The 26377-nt window shown below is 41.7% G+C and overlaps 1 protein-coding gene across 15 annotated transcripts in view; it reads right to left on the reverse strand.

The window, feature by feature from the left end:
- TNNT3 (troponin T3, fast skeletal type) overlaps positions 1 to 26377 on the reverse strand; it is a 42083-nt gene that overhangs the window by 12868 nt on the left and 2838 nt on the right. For 2 of the 15 annotated variants that reach the window (XM_053393962.1, XM_053393953.1), the window contains exon 1: positions 5000 to 5117. In XM_053393962.1, coding sequence (XP_053249937.1) covers positions 5000 to 5102 — 103 coding nt within the window. In that variant the 5' untranslated portion in view covers positions 5103 to 5117. Of the gene's footprint in view, positions 1 to 2695; positions 2781 to 4999; positions 5118 to 5394; positions 5407 to 6872; positions 6885 to 11221; positions 11240 to 11970; positions 11989 to 14111; positions 14130 to 16808; positions 16823 to 18350; positions 18383 to 26377 lie in introns of those variants that run through there. The other 13 variants (XM_053393971.1, XM_053393979.1, XM_053393996.1 and 10 more) reach the window with 13 other exon arrangements.

Here is a 26377-nt window from a genome sequence, read left to right on the forward strand (position 1 = left end):
TCTGGTCTGCTAAAGCAAAAGAATCAAAAGGGATGTCCATTCTCATGGAATCATCCCAAGGGCACTTGAATCATATCTTTGACACTTCATAGAGACACACTCCTTGGCAGACCAGTTTTACTTCGAAGTAAAACAGTATAGAAAAACGAAACAAGAGCTTGCATGAAAGCTCCAACATAGCATCAGGAAGTCAGCAACTTCCTTCTCCACATTGAGTGCTGATTCTCGAAACTTGAATGTCTTTTATGACCACATGCTATGTATGAATTCAAAGAATTCTGTCATACAATGCTCTTTCTGTGCCACCTTTGTCACTTTTGCAGTGAGATTTCAGGAATAAAAAGCTCAGAGCCCATTTGGTCAGTGTATCATGAACGAAGACTTATTTGAGGAACTCCAAACATTCAGGTTCTGAATTTACAAGGCAAATAATATGAAGAATCAAGTTTAAAATGTCACCCCCTCAGCTGAAGCAGGGCTATTTGTTTTTACAGCAATAATGTTTAGGTAAAATAAACTGTGAAGCAAGACTCTTTTTTTCCCCACCCTCCAACTCACAGCAAGGTTTTAAAGTATCAGCTGCTTTGGAAAGTGATAAGGCTGGAATAGAATTGCCTGGGATTTTTCTAAGCCAGTAAAGGTAAAAACATTGGGAATTGCTGATCATTTCAGCACTGAGACTATCCAAATCTTCTTCTTCTTAACCCATCCTTTAGCTCCTGCCAACCTAGCAGTTTGAAAGTACGACAAATAGGTACTGCCGTGGCAGGAAGGTAAATGGCATTTCTGTGCGCTGCTCTGGTTCGCCAGAAGTGGCTTAGTCATGCTGGCCACGTGACCCAAAAGCTGTACTCTGGCTCCCTCAGCCAGTAAAGTGAGATGAGCACCACAACCCCAGAGTCGCCCGCAACTGGACCTAACGGTCAGGGGTCCCTTTACCTTTACCTTTACTGCTACATAAAATGTGAATAGGAGGATGTTCTCAGTGAAGTTGATATATGAGAAGTGTAATTTTTTTAGAGGCCTTTATATTTCTCATGTGGTAAGCAGTGAGCTTTTTGATCTGAAATAGCTTTTTTAAAACCTAAGGAACAGAATACAAATCACACCAAACAATATTTCATGGATGTTATTCAGAGACCCACTAAGTCCTGTTTGCCTCAACTCCCTGACATCAGGAGTGGGGAACTTGTGACCTTCCAGATCTTGCTAGACTATTACTTCCATCATTCCTGACCACTACCCAGGCTGACTGCAGCTAATAGGAACTGGGATCCAAAAACATCTGGAGGGTCAATGGTTCCTCATTCCTTCCTTGTGCCATATATATTCCTATTTCACCATATCTGAACAGATTACAAGAATGTCATCACATATTTATATTTTTATTGTTCATCTGTTCCTCACAACTGGCTTTGAAATACATGTGCCATTGGCCAATATAACCACCCCACGTGATATCCAACTAAGCCAAACTCAGAGAAGATCTACTGAAATCAATGGACTTTAGTTTCTGAAGTCCATTCTTCCCTGAGTATGGCTAAAGTGGAATATCACCCCATAGGTCTGAGCACCTGTTGATTATACAGGAATAATTCCATGAACATGTAGTTTTAAAAAGGTTAGTTTTCTGATCCTGGAATAAAAAGTAACATTTCTGTACTTTCAGGATAAGGGTAAAACAAAAAACAAAAAGTCTATTCTACTTTCTTTCTTTTTTAATTAACAGAAAACACGTGACAAAACAAGATGTAGTGTGTGCACAGAGACTAGTCTCAAGGTTACTGTTGTATCTTCAAGATAGCTTTTCTTCTTCTTCTTTAAGGAACTGGATGAAGCAAACAAACCCAATCATCATGGCAAAACCCTTTCTTCAATTGCCCCTCACTTTATCTGAGGTTCGGATTGTTCTGGTTCTTACAAACAAGAGATACAAGGCATAAATCCCTAAAATGATCCTGCCAAAAGAAAAAGAGTCCTTCAGTGCTTTGCTTGGAAATAAAGAGAAAGAAAGCTGGAAAGTAAGCATGAGATTTTAAAAGGGGAGAGGGAATTGAAGTAATCTCATGTAAAGAACAGTTTACACTCTCCCTTCAGAATCTGAAATCTAGAAAGGATCAAAACACATCAGTAAGGAATGTTGTTGTTCTGTCCCAAGGTCCTTTTTGGTCTCTACTCTAAAACCTCAAATCACTATGAGAAGACCCCATTAACAGCCTGAATGGGGGCCAAACTGTGGGGGATTTCATCCCAAAGTAAATCCCTTCAGAAGAGGATTTTTTTCTAAGGACCACAGCAGGAGAGGAAAGGATTAAATTCCCCTCCTCATCTACTGCAATCCTGATAATTGTCCATCTGCCACCAGATGCTATTGATTTTTTATATATATTTTTTAGAAACCTGCACAGTATATGCAAAGGGACCCCTCTAAAGACATGTCTTGCAGTTGTTTGGACTTAAATCAATGCTATTTTACTTCTGCTGGGAATGACAACAGATTGGGGGAAGAGGAGGGGTTGCTGACGGCTTAAGACTTTTATCTCTTAGCAGTACGGAGGCATGAAAGGTTGTACATTTGCAACTGTGATGATTTGGCCCAGTTCCTGGTTTTACAGTGGGTGAGGATTAGAAGCAGAAAGGCGGGGGAAAGGTGTTAGAAAAGACAGTGTGCGATCTCCAAATGTCACCAAAATACCATCACAATATTCTCCTTCGGCTCCAGCTGCAGATGAAAGGCAAAGGAAAGAAAGGAACTGGGTCAACATGCTCCAATTTTCCTCCTCCTATTTTTCACAACACCCTTATTTGTCTCTCCCCTCTCTACTTTCCAGTTTCTAAAAACCATTTGTTCTTCCTGTGCAGTTGAAAGAAAGAAGAGCAATACATTGTGTCCTATGACTGAAATAGGCGATGGGACTGTCAAAAAATGTCAATTTCTGAGGGCCAGGTCATACATACAAGACATATTTTTCTCCACCCAAGCAGTCCTGTTGGCTTCTTGGGTGGACAAATGCCATGTTTACTGTGTAGACTGTAAGGTCCTTGTAGCAGGGAACAGCTTGTTTTATAATGATGATGATGATGATGATGATGATGACATCTCCATCGTACAGCAAAAACGATATAATGAAGGTGTCAGGGACACCTCTGTGGGAAGGGAGTTCCACAGCTTATGGACCACTACAGAGAATGTCTTCTCCGAGGCCACTGCAACCTCCCAAAATCTGGAGGGTTGTGGAATGACCAAGAAAGCCCTTCCTTCCAATCTTAACGTCCAAGAGGGTCTGTAGGGCAGGAGACAGTCTTTCAGATATGCAACCCAGTCAGATGGGTGGCATATAAATAATAATAATAGTAGTAGTAGTTGTTGTTGTTGTTGTTGTTGTTGTTGTTATCAACATCATCATCCTTACATTTTGTTGAGTATATAACTTCCAGAAATGGATGTGAGTGGCAATCATACAAAGTAACAAGAGGTCTGTGGCTGGCTAATTTGCTGTTTGGGGAAATTTTTAACTTTTACTGATTTTTGAAAATGTATTTCATAGTATTATTGTGGTTTTGGTGTTGTATGCGCTCCAATGTTTTCCTGCAAGGGTACTGCAGCCTGTAAGATGGGGTAGAAATGCATTAAGTAAACAAACCATTTGCTCAGTAGCTGAAAGAAAATATATATACAGTTCATATTTACAGATCCTAATGTTTGAATTTGTCAACTTATATGCCAAAGATAGAGATCCTATATGCAAACTGTGCATTAAAGCTAAATAGGCTGCAAATCAGTGCTCCTTTTTCTAAAAAAAAATGTTTATGGGTACTCTCATTTCCTACTCATACTGAAATACTGCCCCTCAATGAGGCCAAACTTAGATTCACAAAATGTTTAGTGGTATGCTAAACATATATTTTTTAAAAAAGCACTGCTGCAAATGATATCTTAAGTAAGGTGATCAAAAGCTGAACAAACAGAAGGGGGAGGCCAAGGCCACTCTTTGGCTGGGGCAGAATTCAGTCTATGACCAGCCCTGATGACTAATGTCATCCAACAAATGAATGAGTTAGTGGAAACTTCAACAGCCACTAGTAAACCCTCTTGCCTTTCTTCATGCTCCTTCTGGCCTTCTAAAACTTCACCATCCCATAATGCATTAATATTAACCCTCTGAAAGTAAGGATGCCTTTCAGAAGCATAATATCCTCTAGTATTAAGGTACAGCAGGTGAAAATCTCTTTCAAAAAACTAGGGTGGCACTCTTCAGTTTAAACATCTAAGGCCCCTTTTCATATTGTAAAGATTTACTAATGGAAACTTTCCATTTTGTATTCAATTCCATGTACATCCCACCTTTCCTCAAAGGCTGTTCAAGGCAATCTAGGTTTTATATTCATAACAAACCTATGAGGTAGATTGAATTGAAAGTGCGTGTGCATATCTGGAACCTTCTGTGAAAATCTGCAAAGAAAACTCCTATGCAAGGAATCCTATGCCCATCCTTCCTCACTACATGAAACCTAAGGTTGCAATCCTATGCACACTTTCCCTAGGAGTAAGGGCCACTGAAAACAGTGTGATGAAGTAGACTTCCAGGCAATACTGTATGTTTATTGAACATTTTCACCCTGATCGGTTTGCAGGGAGATTAGACAATGCTGGCTATTTAACCATCATTCCCGTAGAATTTGTTGCCAGGCAGATGAGATGACCTTACGTCAAAGCAAGTGTCATCCCACACTTCTCAGTGCACTGTCCCGTGCCATTGCTTATAACCATAAATCTGATCTTTTGGAGAAGCATGTTCATTGCGCAAGACCTTCCAATCAACTACAGTTTTGCAGCCTGAATTTGACTGAATCCCACCAAAAAATAGCAACCGTCTGACAGCACCCTTACTTCCAAGTAAACATGCATCAGATTGCGCTGCAAAGCTTCAAACGCTATTCTGCACCGCCCTAGAGGAGAAAAGGAAGACAAACAGTTCCTTAAGTGGAAAGCACATACCTTCTTGGACTTCTGCCGGAGGTGTCAAAGTGGAAGCAAGCAGTGATGGGAAGGAGAGAATAAAGGAAGAAAGAATATGCATGTAAGCACTCTTGAGCTTCATCAGGTGATCAAGGAATGGGTAAAAGGGAATAGAAGAATACTGGTTAAATATAAACATCTAGTGCAGAAGAGGCACTGAGGGAAGCTGTAGGAATGTGGGGAGGGAGGGAAAAACTAGGTTATTGCTCGTATAAGTGTGGAGCATTCAAAAAACAACCCACTAGTCTGTAAGTGACAGTTTGTTAATCTTTTTTATCTTGTTTCTTCTCTTCCAACATCCCATTCAAAGACATTATGTACATTCTGTGAACATATCAGAATCAACATACGAATGTGGAAGTCGTGTCGCATACCTGGCTCATGAACTTCATCAGGGGAGAAGTGTCATGGAACAAGATGTAATGGACAGCGAGAGAATGGAAACAAGAGGAACATGTTATTACAAGGTCTTTGGGCGCTTCTATGAGCTTCAAGAGGGGTGGGGGAGGGGGAGGGGAGTAGAGGGAAAGAAAATTAATAACATTGAAAAAATCACATGAAAGCAGCCCACTGGGGAATCAATGAAGGTGAATGGCAAATACCAGATAAAAAGGCACATAGAAAAATGCCACACGTTTTGTCATTCACTTGTCAGCATAGCCGGGGCCAAGAGGAGTTCACCATTATGCTTTACAAAAAAATGTTTTCTTGGCTGATCCAGAAGAAATGCAGGTATCATCCCATTCATCTGGAGTGCAGCAGTTCTAAAGAGCTTGCATGGGATCATCTCCACAAAACCAGAAATGAGCACACTTATTTCTGTTTCTGGGTAGTCTCATCAGCCCATTTTAGAACCACATGTATGGTCCGAAATTTGCATCTGCATGCTTTCTTCATGGCAATTTGCACCATGGTGAATTTTCATATTTTGAATAGTAAGAAAAAGCTGCAGTCAATTTCAGGGTAGCTATGATCTTCATTGTAACATTTTAGTACCTAGGCGTGCAAGAATATGAGTAAGCAAGGAAGTTCCATGGTTATCTAGGAAAGGTTCAATTTAAATCTATTCTTGTTACAAGAATAAATTTGATCTGTCATGTGGTTAGGTTCTTTGCACATCAGTGGCTTCCATTCCACTCCCAAAGATGGAAACCAACTCTGATTCCATCTGCATCTCTGGGGAGAACAAAGCTATACATGCAGAATTCCAAAACCAAAAAATGGATCTTTGCGACCATGCCCTTTTACAAAGAATATTCACTCATGAATACAGCAGCTTATCCATAGTAGCTTTTGTCTACACAAAGTCATTACAGTTTAATAAACTGAAGCCATTTAAAAGGAACTCTAGTCTCTAGCTCTCTTCACCCATTACAATGAAAACGTGTTGAGGGAGGAGCACTTTCAGCATGACTTGTGAAATGGCCAATAGGTTGGATCCAGACTTAGATTAAATCCGTGGGACTTAAGTTAGTTGTGTGTTGTATTGAAGGAAAGACAGTGGGTGGGATCCTGCTCCCCCCTCTACCTGTGCTCATCATAATGCGTGAAGAGGACTCAGATCTTCCCTGATTCTGCCCCCACTAGCTGCCCATTTAAGAAAACCCTATGTCTTTTCTGCCTTTTCTATTTCAAGCGCCTGCAAATGTTTTCTTTCTCCCAGATACTTACAAGTGAAGGATGGGAAAATGCATTACTTTCGATCAAGAAGGTTGCAGGAAAAGAAATTAAAATCAAGCAAGTGTTAAGAGTTATTGAAACTGTTATCTCTTGTTTCCTTGCTCCACCTTTGAATTCCTGTACACATCACCCTTTCAGATAATCAGTGGAATTCAGAAGTCATGTCACATACCTGGTTCATGGACTTCGTGAGGTGGGGCGTGCCATTAGAGAAAAAGGAAGACAAGACAAGTAATAAATACAGGGTGACTGCAACCTTTGACTCTTGCAAGTCAAGGTTGAAATAAGTAATTGATTAAAGGGGATTAAAGGGGAACACAAATTAATGACCTGTTTAAAATAAAAAAGGAGACAAACATGAATGGGAAAAGAAGGAAAAGAGGTGGAGAGACAGGCAAATTAACATGGGGTCTCTTGTATAATATTAAACAGTGCAGTCCTGTACATGCTTACTCAGAAGTAAGCCCCATTGAGTTCAATTGAGCTTACTCCCAGGTAGGTAGGTAGGTAGGTATAGGATTGCAGCCTAAGTTGATTTACAAATGTGAATAGAAACCCTTGGAATCTATTTGTACTTTTCTTAAATACATAGGGATGATAGCCAGCTAGTCATACTCAGAACAGACCGAATGAAATCAATGCACTTAAGCCATTGTTTTTAATGGGTCTGCTCTGAACGTGGCTTAGTTGGATATCACCCTATGGTGATTTGCACATGTGGAATATGAAATATGCACATATTGTCTGCATACATGGAATTGAGGATCACTTTACATGTTGCTTTTCTGAGCATGGATCGTATTTCTCCATTTCAGAAAAGTAACATAGGAAGCAGCACTTCCTAAAAGCTATATATCCTTCTGATATGGACCATGGCTGTTGTGTCTGTGTGTCTGTGTGGCATGTGTGAATCTAACCATAGTACACCTGCTATTGTTAGGTGTAAAAACACACAACTATTTAATATTTATAAAAATGCCTATACTATACTAGCCATTGTACAGTTATAAAAACAAGCAGATCCCTGCCTGCAGGCTCACAATTTAATAAACATGACATGGTTTTCCAATTATTAAAAAAAACACAAATGCACTATTCATAACGCACAAGGATTCATGTCTGTTGTGAACTTCATCTGTGGAAGAGCAATTATTTTATTTTATTTTGCCAAGTGCTTCAGAAAACCGAAGCCCTTAAGAATCAGATAAACTATACGGTTTTTTTTAAGGATGTCAGCGATGAATTACTTGTGTCATCTGGACTGGACTTTACATAAGTTCTCACCTTTTTTTAGAGAGGCAAGCATGTGGAAGTGCTGGGCAAAGTTGCAGGAGAAGAGGACAAGATAGCCTGCCCCTTTGTACTTTGAAGGGGCTTCAGCAGCTCCTGTGATGATTCTCTCAGCCTCCCACCTCCCCACTTGCCCCCCCCAATGACCTCAGACCTGCTTCTAGTTGTCTATGAAGGGTTCCACCAAAGTCCATCAGCTACTGGTGGACAGTGTGAGCAAACTTATATCCTACAGCTTATCCAGGGAATGAAAAGAAAGTAGACTAAAGAGGGCATTTTAATTTTCCCAGTCTTTTGGAACATGTGTAGGGAAAGGCAAAAGGTAGTCCTATAAAAATATGAAGGAAGGCTAGCAATTAGGGGAATGCTTGGATCATAGAGATGGGTACACTAACCAAATACTATATAAAGGTATTTCCCTGGGAATGTCTAAAGTGTTGTGCAGCTAGTAATCCTGTGCTGCACCGTGTTCTTAGCAGTCTCAGTTGGCTTATATCCACAAGAGCACTGCAGTCAATAGATAAACCCTGGATCAGCCTTTCTTAACCTGTGGGTCCCCAGATGTTGTTGAACTACAACTCCCATCACCTTTAGGTAGCAAGGCCAGAGTTCAGGGATGATGGGAGTTGTAGTCCAACAACATCTGGGGACCCACAGGTTGAGAACCACTGCCCTTAATCATGGGTAGGCAAACTAAGGCCTGGGGGCCGGATCCGGCCCAATCACCTTCTAAATCCGGCCCGCGGACAGCCCAGGAATCAGCGTGTTTTTACATGAGTTGAATGTGTCCTTTTATTTAAAATGCATCTCTGAGTTATTTGCAGAGTATAGGAATTTGTTCATTCCCCCCACCCCAAAAATATAGTCCAGCCCCCCACAAGGTCTGAGGGACAGTGGACCAGCCCCCTGCTGAAAAAGGTTGCTGACCCCTGCTCTAGATCATATATGCTGAGTGTCTGTTCTATATGACAAGGTTTCACTGCACAATAAATATCACCGTTTGTTAATGAAAATGAGATAGAGGGAAAGAGAGATTGTCTCCAGGGAAACCAACATAGATATTAAGGTAATGTGTTGCTCTCCTGTTCTCTTCCATCACTTTCAAATTCTTGCACACACTGATATGAGATGGAAAGAGAAGAATTCAGAAGTCAAGTCACATACCTGGTTCATGAACTTCACCAGGTGGGAAGTATCATGGAACAAGATTGAGGCAATAGAAAACAAGAATATTAGAAAAAGGACAACATGATTACAAGAGGCTTAAAGTAATTCAAGACAGTGTTGATAAGTAAGTCAGCTCATTATAGGAAAGCAAATTAATGCAGTTAAGACAGGGATGGTGAAATGCACATAGACAAATGCAGCTCATGCAAATGCGGAATAGGAAATGTAAAGAGTTCAGACTGCAAATGAATTGTAAGCCAAGAACCACTTTGTTTATGAAGCTGTTCCTTTCCTTCTGGGGCACATCTACATACTTCAGGAACAAACTCACAGAGACCACCCAGCCCCACAATCAAAGTGTGCCTCGGCCTGTGCCATTCTCTGTCACCACATACTTTGTCCTTGCAGATGGCATGGAGGACTGTAGTGGCATCAATATGGCAAGCAAAATAGGCACAACTGGATTTCCAGTCGGCTCCTTTGTATCCCCAGCAAGGAAAGCTACCTGCCTATTCTAGAATTCTAGAAACACTACCTATGGTTTGCTTGCATGCTGCAGCTCCCAGCCAGAAAGATGTCATGTGCATATTTCTCCCTTGAGCCTCGCCAGCAGATAGTAGACGCACTGGTTTCATTCACTAATAGCAAGTACTAGGAGGCAATACGGTTTCTCAATTTTATTCCTAATCACATTGTTAGCACCACATGTGGTTAAGCCCTGAATATGCTTACAGGGCCAAAACAGCACAAAGTTTAGGTTGCTTCTGACCCTTTCAGTCATTTAAACAGGGCAGGACGAAGAAGGCCATGAAGAACCGGTGCTCAAAAACCTGTTGTGGAACTATGTGAGGCAAGCTAGTGCCAGTGCTGCTGTTGTCAACAGGCAGGCACATGTTGGGAATATGCATTCACATCTTGCCATGCTTGTCTATTGTATGAATTCTTCAGCATGGGACTGCAGCACAGACTTCTGGGTAATGGGTGGATCAGCCTGAGGCCAGTGCAATGCATTGTCAATTCAGGAAGAAGCAGGAGCGCGGAAACAAATTTGCTCTCTATTCCACTAAATCCTGAATTGAATCATGGCTGCAGACATCAAGTCTCAAGAGGGCATTAAAAGCAGATAACTGTTCCTTACTTTTCTTTAAAGAGCCAAACTAAAGCTTTGGAGCTGAATTAAAGGCGTATATGTACTCAAGCAGACAGAACGTATCTTACACAAGTATAGGGTGATATTAAGCAACACAGCAGGGCAAATTCAACAGCGAGTTCTGTAGATTAGGGTAGAACGTTTGTCAATTTCACCACATTTCCCCCCTCATATCTGCACAGAATTGTGGTAAAGTCTTCCTTCATTGAAGGAAGGAAGCTACGCCAGGCAACTAATCTCATGTCAGGCTAATTTGGTCATCTGTATGAGTTTATATTTATGAGTTCAATGTTTGGGCTGCATTTTGCTGAAGGCTCATGTGGGCTTTCATCAAGCAGCTAATCCTAAATCTTGCCTTATTAATACTAATAAATAATACCAACTTTTAAGAGTTGATTTTGACTACATATTTTCACCCCATAAGCACATATGGAAGCTGTTGTGCTAGAAAGAAAAGCAGATGTGGATTTTGAATTCCAATGCAATGTTTTCCCAATTGTATTCTTCTGCCTTAATTTCTCTGTGAGGGTAGGAGAGAAGCCATTATATTGGAATTAGCAGCAACACACACCAAAGGATATAGTTGCTTGCTCCAAGGCAGGGCTGTGGAATGGAAGTCTGAGCCACCTACATAATATCCCATTCATTCCAACTACCCAGTCTCTTATCCCATAGGTAATTCAGCTGAAGTCAATAGAAAATCAAGCACCATGCACAGATGGCTTAGGGCGTGTCAGTGGCTGTACATTTTTCGAAGGGTCTATTTAGATATAGTCAGTGCCTATAGTCAGTGCCCTTTTGCATTCAGTTAGCAAGGACAGTACTATAATTACACCTTCCCTTCCACAGCCTTAAGAAATGCAGTGCTCCAACTTCTATTTAAATGGTCAGAACCGAGATGCCTCAACACATACCTTCTTCCTGAGCTTCTTCTGGAGGAAGAATAGAAAAAAGAGAAGGAAACAGCAAAAGAAAGAAAAAAGAGTTAAACAATAAAAATGAATCAGCCCGCCCAAACTGTGTGAAGAACATGAGGTCGTAGGGGTAAAGTTAGAAATAACAATATTGCAAGTCAAGCAGGGAAAAATGAATCACATACACATTGAATGGACACAACATATTGAGCAGTGGTTTGAAATGTTACTTGGATAGTAAGAATATGGGCAGTTTTTGGCTTTCTTTGTTTTTAAAGCATGCATATAGATCAGAGTTAGGTTGAATCCTAAAATCCCATATTTTGTTAGACAGAGGTTATTTATATAATATGTCACATTTCAAATCCTGCAATTTGTGGAGAAAATGAACCAAAAATGACTATATTTCTCCAAAGAGGGATGCTATGGCAGAGTCTTATTCTGGGGGGGGGGATAGAAGTTTGAAAAAAATGCAACCAATTCTGTTATTTACCATGAACAACAAACAAATAACGCTTCTTTTAGTGTATAGGGGATTCAAAACTGAGTTGTCATGAACGCAGTTTCATCAACTCCCCCACCCACCCACATTGATGCCATGGAATCAAGCCTTTGGAGTTAATATTCTCTTTTATCTTGTTCTTTTTCTTCTGCCACCCTAGGATTCCTTTGTGCAGACAAACCACTCTTCTGAAAAGGAAGAGAGAGAAATCCAGAGGGCAACACCACACACATACGCACACACATACCTTCTTCTTGTGCTTCCTCTGATAGGAGACAGCATGGGAACAAGAGGCAAAGACAAACAAGATAATAACATTAAGATACCGGCCCAAACCCTTTAGAAACTATTTTTGTGAACTACTGCTGGAGAAATAAGTGGTTAGAAAAAAAAGAGAATGTACAAAACAGGAAGCAAACAGAAGAAGACAGTTACAGATCAAACAAAGATGGTCAATTCAGAAACCAGAAAAACATAATTCAGGAGAGAGGGGAGCATGCTGTTTAAAGAGAAGAGAAACACCAAGCGTAGCAATCACACACTGAAATCAATGTGGGGTTTCCCCCTGTCCAACAGAAAGGAAGGAACATAGGAAAAGAAGGAGGAAGGAAAGAAGAAAAGGAAATTCATTTTTCCCAGAAGAAGCTGCCTGTATTAGGTTAGCACCCTTGACTATTTCTTTGTTAGGTTTGACAAGTGGCTGAAGATGGAGTTTGAAAAGGACCTTCATTCACAATAACCCTAAGGAAAGCACTGTTTTTTTCTTTGCTTTTCAATTAGGGTACTGGCTTAAAAGTTGTTTCAATAAGGAAATGAACTTCTCCTCAGCAGCATTGTACTCAGGAGCTAAGAATAATACATTTAGCCTTAAGCCTCCAATTGTGATTTTATGGAGTTTCTGTGTTGGAGTCGGTTGCTCATAGTCTTCCAGTCTTCCATAGTCTCCCCCCCCCAACACTAGACATGTTAGTATATCCAGAGCCTCAAGGGCTACACTGCCCTGCATTTTTAACACCATGGCATTCCTGCTCCAATCCCAGCATTCTCTTCTGGTACAACTAAAAGTGTTAACAACTGAACCAGGCTATCCACAGTATCACATGCATATAGGAAGGAAATGACTGCGGTACATGGGAGAGCAGGCTAGCCCAGAAGGTCTGACTAACACACACAACCCAACCCCATGGGGGCAGGCCTCTGTTTCCTGGTGGGAGAAGAAATCCATATTGTAAAGGCATCTCTGCTTGCCCACGGTTTCCCTGATCTATACAACTGGTCCTTGGTATTACTAGATTCCTGCTTTATTCAATCACTCTACTCTTTTTATGTTTAAATATTAAGCAGTTTAGAAATGCTTTAAAATAAAACAAATCCTTTATATATCACTGAACAACAACCACAAAATCAATATTCTTCCAGGCTGGTTTCTCTCTCTCCCTTTATAACCTGAGAGCAAAGTTTTATCATCAAATGCCAAGGGATTGTAAGGCTGGATCTAAACACATCAAAGAAGCGTTTCAGTTAAATGCGTTGTAAACTTTGTGAGAAATCGGGTTGGCAAAAATGGAACAGCACCATCTGGTGTCACAGTGTTAAAAGGCATATGCAACGCATATAAAGTGCTTTTTCTTTGCCAATGTAGCTGAGTCCTAAGTAGCCTGTTTCAAAATATTTGAGGGGTATCCTGATATGGAGTACAGCAAAACAAAGAAGACTCTTGCACTAGAAAAATGTATTAGCACTTCCACATCCAAGTAACTAATAGGCTAGATAATGTGTGGTCTCACTCAACACTTTGATCCTGTAAGCTTTTCTGAAGACCCCGTCACTGCCAAGAGTCTGCAGTACAAACAATAAGTTCAGCACTAATGGAACTGTGTGAAAGGGAATCTTCTTCACTCCATCTTCAAAACGTGCCTGTATCAATATACACTACTGTAACTTGTCAAACCTGTAGTCAGCTAAAGATGATGTACATTTCCCAATTTTATATTATCAACCTGCACATTTAACTTATTGTGCTGATGACAGTTTGTTTGGGAATTTAAATATTATAATAGGAGTTTCTGCCACCACAAATTCAAATCTAATTATGAGGGCCAGAAAGGGAATTCAGCAAGATGCACAACTGAGCAATCATATAATTGCTTGGGTTAAAGGCTAGCTGTGTAATATGCATTTAATCTGGTGGCTGTCAAGATCTCCCCTTTGGCCTTGTGAAATGGCCTCCAGTTTTGATTCTAAAGTCACTGGGCTGGTCATTCACCTAGCATTTCAGATCATCTTTAGCAGACAATAACAAAGAGATGGGTGAATGACAGGCAGCTAAAGAGCTGAAGATCAAGGGATCATCCAGGAGAGAGAAGGCACATTCCAGGTTTTGGTTACCTTCTTCTTCGTATTCCTCTGCATTGAGATGAAAGAAAGAAAGAAAACGAGAAAAGCAACAGAATCAACAAAAAAGCATAGCAATTGCAATACATGGACCACAAGGACCGACACAAAAGATAAAAACTCACTGAAAATAAAAAACACCCTTTATTTATAAAAAGCCAAAACAAAACACCCAAACCTATTTCCATGGTTCTTCTCGGTCTAAAGTCTGGAGCTAATCAAGTACAAAAAAATAATGAACTGGCCATTGTTTCCTTTCAAGAATAAGAGATTTCAACTGAGTTGGCATGAGTAAATTATATTGTTCTAATAGACGTAGCATGTCCCAATGTAAAATTTTGATTGAGATTCCATTGCACTTCTGCAAAGGAAGGGCATATTGCATAAAGGAACTTTCAGCAGGAGTAATTCTTCCCTCCAAATGATTTCTATAGGATACTGTTGTGTAGTTCGCACAAGCAGTCAAAGGTAGCTCACTGCCTGCTCTGATTCACTCTGGTGATCTCTTGTAGGTGGAATGGTAGCTTCAGAATCCGCTAATTTAATACCAACAAGTAAACGCTGGAGAGGGTTGTATTTCAATCTTAGAGTGAATTACAGCTGTAATATTTTTTTTTTCTGATTCTGTTTATATCGGATAGCTATGGTATTGGTCAATAAGCCTCAATAGATAGTAAAATGACAATGCAATTTCCTCCATTAAATGTTCCTGTTTCATTAATGTATAACTAGAGGTTGCTAAAATCAGTGAAAGGTTTTGAATCAAGATATTTAGTGTTACTGCTGCAAAAATCTGGATTAATTTTACTGAACATATTTCATATCCAATGCACATTTCCAATATGGAATATACTATTCAGCAGCCCTGCTCACATTTGGTAGTGGAATGAGTAAGCAATGCACAAAATTCTGCCTTTTGCTTTTGGAGCAATTCCACATGACACAGCCACAATGTGGAGGCTGCTCGCAAAATTACCTCCGCCTTGGAAGTGCTCCATGCAGTGGCCAGTATTTCTTGCACTGGCTCACCTTGTAGATCAGCCCCTACGAAATATTCACAGTGGCATCTTTCAGCAGTCTCGGGCACTAGAAACCTCATGGTGGGAGCCAGGCAATCTTGTACAGCAAGCTGGCACCATCCAGCTAAGTGGCTGCTGTGTCAACCCACTTTAAAGAGGTCTCCACCGGTGGTCATATGACATGCTGCTGCTGTGAAAGTCATCCTCAGGGAAGATCAAACCAGCTTCTCAGTGCAATTTAGGAAAGAACTAGACATAATGGCAGCCCAGCCCATGTATGATAATACAGGTCATGCCAAGATCCTACGAAGTGGGGAGTGGGATAATTTAAAGTGCCACATGTATGGGAGGAAAAAATGATGACTCCTCTTCTCACTCCGTGCCCCCAACAACTGCTTCTACTCAGCTAAATTTTCTCCTGGCAGGGTTGTTTCTGATCTTGGAGCGTCACCAGGAGAGGTTGGGGAGATTGGAGAAGCCATTTTTCAGACAAAAACAAGGACAGGTCAAACACTCTCCTCTTGACCACAGATGCTGTGCTTAAATCATTCCCAGAAGATGCTGCCTCAAAAGGCTGAACTATTTATCTGCAGCTATGTGATCTTCAGTTCCATTCCAGCTTTACAGTTTTGTGAGTCAGCTTCCTCTTAAATGGCATCAGCTTGAGGAAAGACTGTTAAAAAAGAGAGTCGTCTGTCTTCAGTCCAAAAAGAAGATATGCTTCATAGACATGACCAAGCACCCTGCGCAGAAAATTTGCTTCCACATGCAACTGCAAGACAACAAAAGTCTGCACTGATAGTATGATGCTTTCTGACAGGGAACATATGCTGATAGCGTGAACAAATACAGAGAACAGCAATGAACTACAATGCACAAATTCATATATTTTGAAACAGCTAATATGTTTGGTTATGTAATCTTCTACAATGGAAAGAGACACAGGATAGAAAGTTACATAGTACTTGTTCCCCAGTCTACAATGGTGTTATCTTAAAAAGGCAAAACTTTTCAAAATGCATAGGTTGGAGACAGTCTGCAAACATTTTTGTTTTGTTTTTTGTTTAATAAAAATAAAAAATTCATTCATTTTTACGCCATCCACAGGGTAACAAGCAGCAACAAGATAATCTTGAAATGAATAAGCTACAAATAGAGACATATTTATGGGCTCTGTGATTGTCAAATCCGTCACCAACAGATGGCAGCAGCTGCATGACAAGAAAGCAAAAATAGGAGGTGGAGGAGAGAGGATAGATATGATTTGAAGGAACAGGAAATCCAACCATGTGAAACGGGCATTGACTATGTAAGCAAGGTCAACACTGGTCAGAATTTTATAAAATGAGATACCATGATCCTATGCTCATGGTCAGCCAGAATTCAGAATGCTTGTGTATGATGGATTACAGGTGGGAAAGGGGAGGAATTTGGTATGAAGAAATGAATGACTTAAGTTATGAGACCTTCACAGTATGAAACCATCACAAGAATAATAGAAACAGATATCCTCTTAGGATTCTGCCTTCTGAATATTTATATATATGCTGAGTACATTTTTTAAAAACTGAGATGCTTTTTTTAAAAAAAAAATATAACCCTAATATGCATTGGAAAGGTATATCAAAAAAATTACACTGATATACAATTAAGAAAAGCTGTCCATACTCACCCTCTACTTGCTCCCTGTTACAAAAAAAAGACAGACACAAAAGGAAACACAGAAGATAAGACCGTATTCAAATTAATGAACAGAGCAATCCTATGTGTGTTTACACTGAAGGGACGTCTCACTCTGTTCAATAGACTCACAGTCTGGTGAATGTGCACAGTATTGCAGACTTAATTATAGCTATCATGTGATGTACTTACTGCTTGTAAGTATAATTCATAGATCCTGCCTTATTTGTGCTATCATCTTTCAGCTCCAAGTCATTGTCAGAATAAAAAAATGGTAAAGCATCACTAGTCTGGCTGGAGGCTGGAGGTTTTATGCATGTGAGCACTGCATCCCTCTCTCTGTTTGTCAAGACACTCCATCATGACTTCAAGACTCCCTTGAAAACTAAATTTAGTAGTAAGCTTTCTCTATGAAGTAGTAAGCTTTCTCTATGAAGCATTCTAGCTTCAGCTCCACTAAACCATCACCTTATCAGCTTTCTGTGTTTTTACCAATCTAAGTCTCCTGGGAATGTACTATACAACCTTTTTTATTTCGTCCTGCATGTTTGCAAGAAGAAGAAGACGACTTTGGATTTGATATCCCGCTTTATCACTACCCTAAGGAGTCTCAAAGTGGCTAACATTCTCCTTTCCCTTCCTCCCCCACAACAAACACTCTGTGAGGTGAGTGGGGCTGAGAGACTTAAGAGAAGTGTGACTGGCCCAAGGTCACCCAGCAGCTGCATGTGGAGGAGCGGAGACGTGAACCCGGTTCACCAGATTACGAGTCTACCGCTCCTAACCACTACAGCACACTGGATTAAATTAGTTAAAGTTGTCTGAGGCTGCACTGCTTTGTTTTATCAGTGATTGGTTTTATTAATTAATGCATACTAATGTCGTTTAATGCTGCATGTTGCTATATTATATCATGTTGGAAACTGCTCTGTGATCATGGTATGGCTTCACTTGCACATGACACAAACCAAACTATGGCTCAGCATGAATGGGGAAGCATGCTGGCACACAAGGAAAACATTGTGGTTACTTTGCTCCTTCCCTGCTTGTACTGCTGCCACAAAGCCACAAAAGCAACAAAGTCAAGATTTGGCTTAGCATTATGTCCGAACCAAGGTTTGTGGTTTGCTCTCCACAAACAAACATTGGTTGTTAATAACCCCAGGCTTGGACATAATGCTAAACTAAACCATGGTTTCGCTCCTGATAGCATGGTGGCAGCAGGTGAGCAAAGCAGCGACAATTTGCTCCCTGTGCACCAGCATACTTCCTCATTCAAGCTAAACCAGAGTTTGAATTAGTGCTGAGTACAAACCAGACCTGTGTGGTGCAGAAAAACCTGGATTTTTAAAATACATAATAAATAAATAAATGCAGTAAAATTAGGTGTTGCTTCTCCTCATTGATTTTGGAACAGGTCATTGACTTTGTACCTGTGGGGGCCAGTTGTTTCATACTACCAGAAAACCTCCCTCCCCCCTAAAAAAAGAATGCCCCTTAAAACCAATGGTAATATTGATATGCTTCTACTTACACTTCTTCGTTGTCAGACATGTTGGCAGGTTTCTAGATGAAAGAACAAGTGAAGAGCAGAATAAGTATGTGACATATCACCCATGCACACCTGATCTTTCTATAGATGTAAAAAAAAAATCCCATGATACTTGAGAAGTGGAGCAAGGGCAATTAAATGAGTTGAAGAAGGGATTATTGTAGCAATACACTTCATAAACCCTACAGTAAAATTAATCATCAAATGGGAGGATAGCCTGTCACTTGTCTGAGCCGAACCTTATAAACTACAGTAATTCATACACTTAACTCCAAGTTGAAATAAGATGTCAAACACTGTGATATTCAAGCCCTCCAAATTGCACTCACGTTATTATGAGCACTAGATGGAACACAATCAGGCCCTCACTATGTGATGTATATGTGAATGGGCAACTTCAGGCATGTCAGCCTGATATCTGGTAGTGAGAAACATTCCCCTAGATCAGAGATGGAAAGTCGCTGGCCCATGGGCTGGATCTAGTCTGCAGTCTAGCCTATTACACCCCACCCCACCCACTGCCGCCACAGCTAATAGGCATAGGAAAAAAGCTCCCACTGGGTCCATATCTCCTTCTCAGCAACCAGCACGGAAATACCACTGGGAGAGGAATGCTGCAATCCTGTCTGGACTACTGTAATGCACTGTTGGGGGGGGGGCTGCTCCCGAAGATGGTGTGGAGACTTCAGCTAGTGCAGAATGCAACTGCTAGGCTAGTTAAGTGGGGCAGCCCAATGAGGCCATGTGTCACTATTCTTGCAAGAACTGCACTGGTTGCCAGTGAGGTGCCAGGCCAAATTCAGAGACTTAGTACTAGCATAAGTCTTAAATACCCCAAAGAGCACCTTCTTGGACTCTACAGTTGGCAAGTAAGGCCTTGCTGTGGTACTACCACAGGGGTTGCCCAGTTGGCAGTGGCCGGTAATAGGGCTTTTTCAGTGGCAGTTTCCCGTTTGTGGAATGCCTTCCCTAGTGAGCTATATCCGTCTTCCACTTTCCTGATTTTCAGGGTAAATTTAAAAGCATTCCTGTTTATGCAGGCATGATGGCTGAAAGACAATGTTCCTGGCAGCCTGGCAATCACTGCTTGAAAAAACGTTTTTGCTGGGGGTCCCCCCCCCCAGAATGTTTTTAAACAGTTTTTAGATATATTCATCATTTGCTTTGCTATGTTTGCCACCCTGATCTCCTCTGGGAGGAAGGGTGGGATATAAATTGAATGAATAAAATAAAACGCAGGCTCTGTGTGTGAGTACATGCGCACACACAAACACACACACCATTTGCTGCGGTTACAGGGCTTCTATTCATTCCAAAGACAACTACGACGAGATCAGCTGCAGGCTCATTTGTTAAAGGGTGGATGGAAAAGTGCCAGAATTAACAAGGTTATTTGGGTAACGTTATCTGGCTAGCTCTTGTATTTACTACAGCCAGCTTTAATACCACTGGGTAAGCTCCGGAAAAACCTGGGATCATGAGGGATTTGGGTTCCCACTTTCCCAGCATAGCAAATGGTGCTCAAGGCGGCAGAGATGCTATCACTGTTTCGCCCAAGCAGCTAAGCGCCTGGTCAACCTGGCCTTGCATTTGCTGCTTACACTGCACAATGCGGCAGGAGAAGCCTCAGAGGAGAACTGAAAGCACAGCAACAACTTTTTTGGTGACGGTTAGCAATGCCTTTGCAGAACTATTTTTAAAGGGTTAGAAAACCTCGGAGAGGTCAGGGACGATGAGCTCTGCAAGAGGGATTTCGTCCAACATCCAGCAAAATTCATGATGGACGGAGCTTTAATTAGAAAACAGAGGCTCCTCCCCAGGAAACCCAAGCCCCGACTTGAGTTCATTACTCAGCTGATATATGAGAGGAGTCTTGAAGGAGCAGGCAGATGGATGTGCGTCCTAAAGGAACATCTGCGGCTCACAAGGTTTCTATTTCAGAAGGGTCTAATAATCCTGGAGGCAAGAGTCCTGCCATATAAGGGGTCCTGCCCAGCTCCCAGTGACAACACTTAATGATACAACGTAAACACTCTGAAGGGTGTGCACTTAACACTGCCCCAAACCCCACCCGTTCCGCTGCGTCGTGAGGTTTTGAGCGTTCCAGTGATAAACCCCTGACAACAGGCAGAAAATATTTTGGTTTTGAGGATGGCGTGGTACAGGCTCTCCATAGCAAAGAGGAAAACACAGAAGAGTCACCAAAGTCCCCTTCCAATCTAACTGTTCCCAAAATAGTTTTGGTCAGTGCTATTTTTCTAGAAAAAGAGGTGCTGGAACTCACCATGAACACCTCCTTCATTCTCTTAGACCGGCAATGGCGCCCACCTGAGATGTGTTGGAACGGCTTTTGTCCAACACATCTATTTTAACTTTTCTTCTGAGCTTAGAAATAAAGATGCACAAGCACAGACAATTTTTTAAAAAACGATTTCTTTGCTAATGCAATTCCAAGGAAGCGGGGCCCATTTTAGGTGCATCATGAATCTGTAGGGTGGTTGCTGCTAATGGTAGAAATTGACCAAGAACTCCCCCCCACACACACACACCCTGCCAATGGGACCTCAACTAGTCATCCATTGGACCAACAACTGCAAAAACGTCTGTGAGCATTTTCACACATCTTTCAAAGATGTGTAAGCTTTTAAGTGAAAAAAGTAAGGTTCCGAAAAGGGGTTCATTCTGTTGCCCTTTCATATATATATTCTTCTGCTGCTGACAGATTGAGAAAAGGTCCCCACTGACTAGGGATTCCATAATGGTCATGAGAGTCTTGTGGGTAGACTACCAGTAAGTACTGGGTCCTGGGAATGTGGCAAAAGAAGATACAGTGGTATCTCGGGTTACAGATGCTTCAGGTTACATACGCTTCAGGTTACAGACTCCTCTAATCCAGAAATAGTACCTCAGGTTAAGAACTTTGCTTCAGGATGAGAACAGAAATCATGCTCCGGCGGCGTGGCAGCAGCAGGAGGCCCCATTAGCTAAAGTGGTGCTTCAGGTTAAGAACAGTTTCAGGTTAAGAACAGACCTCCAGAACGAATTAAGTACTTAACCCGAGGTACCACTGTATTTCATTGCCAGGATAGGGGTTGAAAATAACAGGAGCTTCTGGGCAGTGACAGAATGGGTCCTTATGACTCATTGAGTCATAAGTTTGCGTACCGGACTTGATAAGTGATTTGCTCCCTGGACAGATTTTTGCTCAGATAGTGATGTAACTTTCAGAAAATCTCAACGATTGCATACATTATTATGTTTGTAATATAGGCATATTCCTATAATAACCAGCACTGAAACAGATACATGCAGCAGTGCCTATAACTGGTCATTATGTATTAATAAACTATGCTGAAGAACTTGGGTACCACATGGAGCATGACTCTTTTATACATATGCTATAGGTATTGGGGGGCATAGAATTTTGCATAGAATTAGTCAGGCTTTAAAACAAAACCTGACAATACATGAGTGACTCGGACAAAAGTAGGCACTTGATACAAGAGATGGCAAAGCTTGACTGGGTCAGAACCACCAAATTCTGTGTACAAATTCATTCAGATATAGGGTTGAGCCAAAGGAAAGTAGTACACAGTCCATGAGACGTCTACTCCCACTACAAGATATCCCCTCCCCACAGTAATGTGGGGTGCTGCTCACCTGACCTCCCTCCAGCTGTGTTGCTGCTGTCTATTGAGATGGAGGGGCAAGATGGTGGCGAGGTCAGATTCCCCGTTGGTGCATCTGCGTCACACTGACCTCCCCATCGCCTCACCTCATCATTCCTTCCCTGACCAGGTATGCAGCATCTGTGCAAGTGGAAGAAGGTCAGGTGAGCATTGCAGGCCCCCCATGACATCCACCACTGCCCTCCCCAAGTGTCCATGCAGTGTGCCATCTAACAATCATCCAGAGCACCGTCTGAGGAAGCAGCACAGCACAGAATGCTCTTTGCAGTCCTGATCAACTACAACTTTGGAACATTTTTTTTTTAAAAAAAATCACCCTTCTTCCTTTTCAGCAGTGACAATGGACAAAAGATAGAGATATCAGTGGCTGCTACTCACAGTAGCTGTATATCAGGCATCTCCAACCAGAAGATCATGATCTACCTGTAGATCCCTGGCTGATCCTGGTAGATCGCGGGACCCTTATCGATTGCGGGATTAAATAAAGTTTACAGAAAGTTAACAAATTTAAGCTGAAGAACTCTGGGCAATCCTACCCCCCAAAAAACTCAACAACTCTGGGCTCAACAACTCTGGGCAATCCACCCCCCCCACACACACACACTCACTCCTCCTCCCTCCAATGGGTAGATCACTGCCAGGTTTTTATACTGGGAGTAGATCGCAGTCCCTTGGGAGTTGGACGTGCCTGTGTGTATATCACTGCCAGTATCAGAGGCAGCATACCTCCAAATGCCAGTTGCTTGCCTCCTCCCTGTGGGCTTCCCAGAGGCATCTTGGCTGATCCCTGTAGGAACAGGGTGCTGGACTAGACCAGCCTTTGGTCTGATCCATTGGGGCTCTTTTTATGTTCTTATGAGCAAATCTGGCAACGTGTGGATGGAACTCCAGGCAAATAAAGCTAATGGAGAGCAAGGGCAAACAGCTGTGAACTACTATGAAAAAATGTAAAGGGCTGTGGGCCGGGGGGGGGTGTCTTTCAAGAACATCTCATTCCCCCCAAAGCTCCTTTTTGTGTCACAAACATTCCAGAAAATCTGGTTAAGTCTTATTCTGGCATTGTTTCCAGATGGTCTTGTTTTCTTTTCATTTATCAAATGAACCTGCAAGAGGAGGAAACAAAGTGAGGATTAGGCCGAGAGGTCGGCCTCTTTTCCTTTGGCTCTTGCCCCCCCCCCAGCCAGCTGACCATTGTCCTAACTGGGAGGGGGTGGGACGATGGCCATCCTACCCAGGTGGGAGGCACCGGAGCAGGTAAGCCCACTGGGTGTCGCAAATCCGCCCACCTGTTGGGAAGGGAGGGCGGAAATTCTGCAGAAAATCCAATAAATAAAACAGCAAACAACCCAGAAATGGTAAATATGTATCAAATGGGTGGGAAAAATCTGAGATGGCATTCTGATAATGACAATGTTATGTGGACCCTGCACACAAAAAATGCACACTAAACCATGATGTGGAAGGGCCATATCATCCAAACTCTACTTTTTTAAAATGGTGTACAGATTTTGAATATGTGCTTCTTGGTATATGAACATACACACGTTTGGTGAATTGTTTGTAAAAAAGGGGGGGCCTAAACTGTAATGAGGGCTTGCATCTGACAAAAAATAAGCAACAATATCATGACACAACTCAAATACTTGAACATAATAATCCAAATGACCTGGAAATATTCAGGTGATATGGATCATCACCATTTATGATAACTAGGCTACACCCTGCACTGACATGAAAAAACATGGAAAACAAGGAAAAACTGACATGGAATATTCATAATGCTAGAGGAAATACATAGGAGGAGATTGGCTGTTCATTCAACTGGTTCTTAAATCTGAGTGTCAAAGTATTTTCACTTTGTCAAGAAGAAAACCATATATTCTAAAGTTGTCTCAAAGCTGGACTCTTTAACACTTTCAAACTGTTTCTCCTAGGCTTTATGCACTCTGGGACATGGCAGTCTGGGAGATCACCTGTTCAGCTATAACAATTACTGACCCAGGAATCAGGGGAAGCGCTGTGAAAGGGCTAGAAATACCCCTCAAATGAATCCTTGCATCAAAACTGAGGCTGACCCAAATGCACAAGCAACCTAATCATTTCCTTGTGGCGGCACTATTTTAGTGCTTCGGTATATTGCGCCACTGAAGCAGTATACAATCCCAGAGATGCAACTCAAGTATTCCTTTCCAGTGTTGCCTGGATATAGTTTTCGGATCATGCATGTCCATGCAGAACCTGAGAATTGCATTCTGGTACCTCCCACCCTATGAGATAAGTGCTGCGCACACTCAGTGCTCCTGAGGGGGACCAGTTTCAACATCTAAGGTAGATCTGCCTTCTTTCAAAGTCCTAAGGAGACTGCTTCAAAATAAACTCTGTTTTTAATCTTCTCCCAACATTTCGTCTTATAGACAACTTGTGGTAGGACAGTCTTTGGAATGTATTCCATATCCTGATCTATCAGACACCCCAATTTGCTGGTCTTCAGGAGACAGTAGAAGACTTGGAGCCAAAACTAGATGAGATATGGAAGTTTCATGAATGGACCCTCGTTTTTTTTCAAAAGAACAGTAATAGTTACAAAAGAATTTCCACTTTGATTGGAGGGGATATTTAAACCACCACCTAAACTAAACTGCCTTCTCAAGCTACTATTCTTGCCACACCAGAAAGAAGGGAGTGGAACAGAGAGGAAGAGAGAGGCATTTGTATTATACCTGCTTTTCCCCCCCTCCAAGCTCTCATCAGTATCAGAGCCCACAAAAGCTGCTTTGAATTATTTTTTAAAAAAACAAAAAACAAAAAGCTGGGTCAAGAAGGCCAAATCACAGATTTCTCATCTCATGGCCTTTATCCTTTTAGGACAGTTTGCTGTAGTAGTATTATTAGCAGTTGTACATGCCAGTTTTGCATGACTTTAAAACATTCAATGATTCTGTCAATAGCAAAAGAACAAATACTACAATAGTTACCAGGCAGGCACACCTTATTTGCAGTTCAAAGAAACTCCCCCCCCCCAAAAAAAACCCCTCTGTAAGGCCCTCCCTCCCCGGTGCAGAACTGCAGAAGTTATAAATAAATGCTCGAAATGGAGCCAAACCGAATGAGACAAAGTGGATCATGATTCTGTCACATAAATCCCCAGGCCCGTCTCTGCTTCCTGCTCTGAACTATATGTTCCTTTCGGCCTAAATCTATTCCAACTCTTGGCTTTAAAAGCGCAGTCCCCATCTCCTCCGGAGCTTCTTAACAGCTGAGAATGTACCCATCTTCCCCTTGATAGATTGAATTCACTCCCTCACACCTCAGGAGCCATTTATGAAAATAGCCTTCCTCCTATCAATCATTCCCTCTCCTTGGCCATACAAGGGAGGTGAGACGGCAAGATGATGAGAGGAAGATAGAGAAAGAAAATGGGCATGCACTGGAGAGCGGACCTGGCAGGTAAAGCTAGAAGTCTGAGGCGGGGGTGGGGTGGGGGTTGCTGGCACGAGAAAATCACGAAGCAACTGTCAGGGCCACCATCTATCATTTGGCAGATAGATCCACTCCCCTGGAAGAATATCTAGTCAATCTGACTTATCCGATAACCATCTAGGACATATTTCTTTACACTCCCTGCATTTTCTTCCTTGCCCTGTTTCAGTAGAAATTCTTTGTAGCCATTTAGATGGTGGCAATGCGATTCTATATTTGGGACCAAGACTCCAACAGCCGGAGTTTTTAAAAAAACCAAAACCAAGCCCTGAGAGTAAGAAGCAACAGCCCAAGTTGCTCGTTCCTAATCCCATCCATCTGTGCTGCTGCTCTCTCATGCCTCTGCTCATTTCCAAAGCAAGCAAAGTCAGCTAAGAATAAGAAAGACTCGGAAACCTGGCCTCTTGATCCCCTTTCACACAGCTGCACCCTCTGCTGGACTGCTTTGTGACATTTCTGTTAAGGATCTGACAGCACAAGGCGTCGCAGATGTTGTTCAAACTTTCTCTCCAATGCATCAGGAAAACACATTATGGATGGCTATATGCTAAGGGTTACATAAATCAAACAGCAGCCAAACTCTATCTCAATCTGATCGTTTCATCATTAAACACCCACAAGCCACAGAATTTCCCCTTTAAAACATGAAGCTTTGAATAAAAATAACTGCAGGTTTGCAGCATTATCCTCTGTGTATCTGCTCAGAAGTAAGTCCCATTAAAATCAATGAGGCTTAGTCTCAAATGTGCAAAGATTTCAACCCAAAGATAGATAGGAATATCTGATCAGGAAAGCAGAATCTTCCACATGGGGGAAAAATAGTCCAATGACAAGTTAGCT

Source organism: Podarcis raffonei, chromosome 1 (genome assembly GCF_027172205.1).
Source record: "Podarcis raffonei isolate rPodRaf1 chromosome 1, rPodRaf1.pri, whole genome shotgun sequence".
Lineage (NCBI taxonomy): Eukaryota > Metazoa > Chordata > Lepidosauria > Squamata > Lacertidae > Podarcis > Podarcis raffonei.